The sequence below is a fragment of the Rhagoletis pomonella genome, unplaced genomic scaffold, assembly GCF_013731165.1.
Source record: "Rhagoletis pomonella isolate Grant_MI unplaced genomic scaffold, Rhpom_1.0 Rhpom_scaffold_00004, whole genome shotgun sequence".
Lineage (NCBI taxonomy): Eukaryota > Metazoa > Arthropoda > Insecta > Diptera > Tephritidae > Rhagoletis > Rhagoletis pomonella.
This window is the reverse complement of record NW_023458558.1, coordinates 43998379-44004672: the sequence shown is the minus strand read 5'-3', so window position 1 is coordinate 44004672 and position 6294 is coordinate 43998379. Positions and strand designations below refer to the sequence as shown.

General features: G+C 37.6%; 1 protein-coding gene across 1 annotated transcript; it reads left to right on the top strand.

Annotated features, from left to right (window-relative positions):
* Positions 1-5788: 5788 nt before the first annotated feature.
* On the top strand, positions 5789-6294 carry LOC118738232. Its single transcript, XM_036469157.1, has 2 exons — positions 5789-5948; positions 6047-6294. Exons 1-2 carry the CDS (start codon positions 5789-5791, stop codon positions 6292-6294), a joined length of 408 nt encoding a protein of 135 aa, XP_036325050.1.

Genomic DNA, 6294 nt, shown 5'->3' with positions numbered 1-6294 from the left:
AGGGCGACACGTTTTCTTATTGCCGGCAACACAAATTGTTTGGTGGGAACGAGCACATAAAAAAGGAACAAGTCATCAAAGAAGACAGGTGTATGAAGGTAGTAAACGATCCCACTGACGACCACGCCGCAATAAAAGAGATACAAAAGAAAGATACAAAAATAATAAAACCGAGCCAAATACACCACGTATTTATCTACAATTTTTGGGAAAACTAATATTACCACTTATAACAGCAATTTAAATGTCAAACTATAAAAAATAAAACAAAGACCTTAAGTGAGTGCTCATTAGTGTTAGTAGAACCAGAAATATTAAATAAAAAATGCGTTTATTGTATCCTAGGAGAAGAAAATTAGCTTTGTTTCTTACACTCTCTAGAATAACTCTATTGCAGATACGATACGTGGTTAATGCAGAAGCGGGACGAAGTGTGACTCCAACAAATGTATCGATGAATGCTCTAACTAAAACCCACAAACTTAGTACCAATAATAACTACAGATCGGCTACAAGCAGCAAAATATCAACATACTTAAAACCCATACTAAAGGACGCCTTTGGATTGCCCAATATGTAGCGACAAGAAAGCAATTAATTACAAAAATAAAAGTCTCAGAGATCAAGGGAGATATTACAATTGAGTTTTTTTTCTGAAATACATTCGCCCTTTTCTGAAATGCATTTCTGCTTTTTTGAAATTCATTTTGCCTTTTCCGATAGTGAAAACAATTTGGCACTACCACTAACCATATAGTGATAGTGAAATATTTTTTTCACTACCACTATGGTAATGCATTTCAAATTTAACTTACACTGTATGGTTAGTGGTAGTTCATTTCAAATTTCACTACCACTAATGCTTCAATGGTAGTGCATTTCAAATTGTTGAAAATTGTTTGAATAGTGGTAATGAAATGCTCAGTGCATTGAAAATTTAGTGCAGCGTGCCCAACCCTGGCCGTGGGCAAACCCCACATCGGCGATTCTTATGAAGGTATTCATGCAGAATTCGGAAGAAAAGTACATGGAGGATTATACGTCAGAATTAGAAGCGAAGTTCTACGCCAGATACGTTGAGGATACTGGAATATGTCAACAAAGCGTACAGCAATATAGAATTCACAATGGAAGAAGAAATCGAAGAATGGCTTAAATAAATAAGAATACCTACAATTTGAAATATTAAAGTGGCGGTCGGTTTAAAATTAAAACATCTTTACTAATATAGATTTTGAATGCCGTTTTTTTAGTGTTCGCAAATTTCGAGAACGGCTGAACCAATTTGTTTGAAACTTCAGACTCCTGCCGAACGTGTCCCATGGATTGTTTTGGGCTAAACAAAAATTCCATGTGTAAAGGGGGCGTGGCACCTCCAGTACAAACCGAATTTTTCATACTCCATATCTCTTGAAGTGTTCATGGTAGAGTTCTGGGACTTCGTATGGAGATATACGAAATCAATCGCATACTCTTGAAGAAATATACGAACTATTGGAAAATGGTGCGTGGCACCTCCCATACAAACCGAATTTTTATCCTGCATATCTCTGAAAGTATTCATGGTACAGTACTGGAACTTCGTACGGATATATGTATATGTATGAATTCAAGCCCATACTCATGGAGAAAATTGGGGCTTTTTGAAAAGGGGGCGTGAGGCCTACAAACGTAAAGATTTTAAGCTATCTGTGAATGTATTTATAATTCTTCTGTAGGTGTGTTTGTGAGTGAAATCCTCTTAAATGATTGTACGGACTTTAATGAAATTTGTTGTGTGTGTTTTAGTGGGTCTTTGGATGGTTTAGTTTCGCAATTTAAGAATGATTCGCACCCATTTTGAAATTACCACCGACTATACTGTAAAGCTTCACTATAGAACCGGGGCATTGTTGCCGCCAGGGAGTGAAGGGGAAAAAATTCTTCAAATTTATTTCGTTTTGCAAATAGCCGTGCTATGAAATGCTACACAGTTGGAGAGATTCAATAACTTCCTCACGGATATAACCCTTTCCTTTGGTTAATTAAAGCGACAAATTACCACCAAACCATAATGTTAGGAGATGAATGTGCCAATGAAAATCGTAAACGTGAATTGTTGGTGAAAATGTTGGACCAAAAAGTTTCAATAAAAAAATAAAAATTTTGGGCGGGATGAAGTTCGCCAGGTCTGCTAGTATAATATACTATTGGAGTGGTCACACAATGAACAGCCTGTGAGCGTTATTTCTGAGTGGTTGGGCGGCGCGGCTCAGGAATAAAAGCCGCTCACCGCTCAGCCGCTCATTGCGTGGGCTCGGTTTAGGTGGCTCCCGTGCCACCGGGCGGGTCAATTTTGTGCAAAAGTATTTCTCCTTGCGTTGCCAATATATATTTATTTCAAATATGAAACAAATCGGATCACAAATACGATTTTTAGTAATAACTCGACTTCAAAGTAGAGTTTTTTTTTACAAACCTTCTCTGTAAAGTTACATTTACAAAAGAAAAAATTGAACCAAATCGGCCAAAGCCATTCTAAAGTTATAAGGCAACGTTGACATATCATCGTATTTATAGCAATAGTTTAAATAATAATATGCCAGCTTCTCTTTACTGGACTAGAAATCATTTTAAATTTGTGTGTACGTTTATAAAAGTGCATCAACTTAATTACAGAATTCGATAGCTTGATGTGCGCATTCGTAACACAGCATTGATATTAATTAATGCAAAATGAAGGCAACAATAGCCTAACATTAACTTTTGTATGAGCATGTATGTATGTCCTCAATAATTAGATTTACTAGGTTAATTTGCCACCTAACCATTGTGTAGGCGCTTACACGTGGTATTGATATTATCGCTTCTAAATTACATGATGGCAACAGATACATACATACATATTTATATACAATGCATACTATTTATACATATATACACTGAGGGAAATAATGCATAGTAGAAATGAATGCTTTATATATGATTATCGTTTAAAAATGTTCGTATTTAAAAATACGTACTTTGACTGTTCACCGCCGAGTATGTATTGTATATGTAAGTGTACGCTTCCCAAGCATGTAGAGTGCGCTGCAGAAAAAATTAACAATTGATCAAAAATAACCTACTTGTAGTTAGCTTTTTTGCGGCATTTCTATAAAATATATAACTTTGAGGACAAATAAAAATAAGGATCAAAATTTTTTATTATCATTTTGAAGTTATGTCTGACGGATTTCGAAAATGAGACCACCTACAGCAGAATATGGAATCAAATATGAAATGTAATAAAATAAAGTAAAAAAAAAATAAATAAAAAAGAAAAAAAAAATGTTTTGTTTTTCCTATTGATATTTTATGTTCAAAAGTAGTTAGTTACAAGTAAGTTACATCAAATGCAGAGGTAACCACCCTTGACTACATCATCTAATGCACCCAGGTAAGCCACCCTTGACTATTTCGCGGTCATCGCCATAGAAATATAGTTAGCTTTCGTCAAAGAAAATATACAGATAATAACAGACTTATAGCTCCTTAATAATCAACTTAAAGTTAGATTATAGTTAGATACATTTCCTGCAGGGTACGCACCCCAAGCATGCAGAGTGGCGACAACACACACATACATACATAGTACATGTATTCCCGTACAAATGGTGTACTGTGGTGTTGATGGAAATTCAACATTTGAAAGCAAATTTATGTCTGGGCGTAGCTGAGTGCGCAAAGATACTTGCCACAATTTGTTGAAATCCTCAGATGGTCAGGGTTCGAATTCCACTGCAGTTAACATGGCCTATTAAATATTTTTTTTTAGTTTTTGTCCTAATTTTTTTTCCCTCAGTGTACATATGGATGTATGATGTGTCGCGTGATGTTTACGTGGGCGGGTAGTATATTTAGCATTTTGCATATAATTTGTTCGTAATTTTCAGAGAATAATATGTAGTCAACCAGAACGAAAAGGGTAAATAAGCGTACAATCAGCTCAATGCCCAGCGGTGTATATCCTATATCCTGCAGTCAAGCGGGTAACTATGGCCTATTTAAATTGTAGCGGCAATTACTAAAGAAGTTATCATTAGTAACGTTGTCGTGTGTACACTGATTGTTGACAATTTTTCATTTTCCACTCCTTCTTTCGTACTCGCCTCTTTGCATAAATGGTGTCCTGCGGTGCGCTTTAACGCGCCAGCATCGCCTGAGCGACACATTGACAATTAATCACTGTTATTGCGAAATAATGTTGTCTAAAAGAACACGCCTACTGTTGTTGCAACTGGATTGCCGTATTGGCTGCTGATTGATCCTTTTGGCATAGCGTAAATGATGCGCTGTCATTCAGCTCAGTCGTAGTAGTGTACTTTGACTGCTTGCCACCTTCCCCATTTGATTTCAGTGGTTACTATAAAATGTTGCTCTTTTCAGCCGGCGGATAGCAGTTTTAATCGGTGGCCGGGCAGAGTCTGTGCCGATATTTGGAATTCCGTTGGACAGAAAACATATCTTCTGACTTGAAATGCTTCAAAGGAATACATTGCGTTAAATTATTAAAAAAAAATATAGATTGCAAAAATTTCATTCGAAATGGGCAACGCACGGATTGCAACCTTGCTATTCTGCGCTTTCACCTATTACGTGCTGTGTAGTTGTAAATTTTCAGGCCAAAATCAGGTAAGCATTGGCTCCGCCAGTTTTTGCAGTGCAGAAAAACAAAATTGAGGCAAAACGTAAAAGCGAGTGAAAATTATTGGATTTTTTTCTGAAAGTCTCAGGCCATCGACAGCTATTTTTAATATCGATAATGGTGCTGAATCTGCGCTTACCGACAGGGTTATGAATTTAGCTATAGTTTTGGGCAGGAAATAATCTTGAAGGTCAAATATTGAAAATCGCTACAGTGTAAAAGCAGGTAGAGAAACTCGAACGGGACTCAGTGATCGGACTTAACAAAAATAGTTTGTGTGGTATAATCTGGAAAAAATGTGGTAGATTTTAAACAAATGTGGTAGATCTCAGGTTTTGGATTAAATTTGGACAAAAATTAAAAAAAAAATCTGCAAGGTTTCACCTAAATTGCAAACATTTTAATTAGAATCTAAAAAAAAATTATTTTAGTATAAATAATAAAGTGCAAGTAGCTAAAAATTGCGTTTAGTTTTGGCATTTTTTTCCCCACTAGTGTACTTTCTTCTTCCTTATTGGGGCTGTAACTGTCTTATCGATTTTGGCCGAGTTCAAAACAGCACGCCAGTCGTGTCTCTTCTTTGCCAACTGATGTCAATTGGAAATGTCAAGTGAAGCCAAGTCCTCCTCCACCTACCTGGACTTTTCAACACAGAGGAGGCCTTCCTTTTCCTCTGTTATCAGCATCGCGACCCGCGTTAAATGTTTTCAGAGCTGGAGCGATTCTGTCCATGTGAATTCCCATACCCGTCGGTTCTTGACGGGAAAAGAACCCCAAGTGGCATGTGGACTTTTATTTCAGGCCGTGTATAAGCGGAAGAGGTCTCATCTTGGAAGGCCATAGAGAAATTATACTGGTATGAACCAGTTTTCTGAGCCTTAATAATAGATAATTAATAGAGGTATGAGATCCAAGAGGTCTATTGTGCCCTCAAGCGGGGTTATTTCAAAGGGACTTAAGATAGTTGCGGTTTTTATGTCAATATAAATATTTTTTCGATCCATTACATAAGTATTTAGTTGTTCCATTTTCCAATTATTTTTTTTTCAGTTCCCCGATTCCTCGAACTATTTTCGCCGTTCTCTTACCGCTCTTCGCCGTCAGCAACATTCCGACTTCCCTATGGATGATACCCGCAGCACCGTTCTGTTGCCTCAGAAACGCTCTAAACAGTTTGAAAACTTTGTGGAGTTGCCCAGCACTGAGGTGTATGAAGCACCCCATCCTGGCTTTGAACGCATACCCTACAATGAGTACAATCGCATAGTGAGCGCATTAAAAGGTTCTAGACGCGTATTTTATTCGTTAGCTTGGTGCATATTTTCTTAACTCGTTTGCAATTTTTTTCGCTCTTTGTTTTTTTTTTTGTTATCATTGCAGAGATGCTGCGTGCGCGCGAAGAAAAACCCATTACATTGCGTCCGCGCCCTGGGCGTCGTTCAACGGGCGCTGATTATCCGCTGTGGCACTATCTTCTGAACGATGCTGGTGATATGGGCTTGAATGCGGACGATAACGCTGCTCTGGTGGGCGAGGCAGCTGATGCATTGACGGATGCGACGCTGAAAAAATCCGCGCCATTCAAACCACGTCTCGGAAAACGTTGCGGAAGTCGAATATACGAGTGA

What these genes read in the sequence shown, in the direction of transcription:
- LOC118738232 (XM_036469157.1), top strand. Translation starts at nt 5,789, where the DNA reads ATGGATGATACCCGCAGCACCGTTCTGTTGCCTCAGAAACGCTCTAAA. An exon ending in CATAGTGAGCGCATTAAAAG is followed by an intron (nt 5,949 to 6,046) that starts GTTCTAGACGCG and finishes TTATCATTGCAG; the next exon opens with AGATGCTGCGTGCGCGCGAA.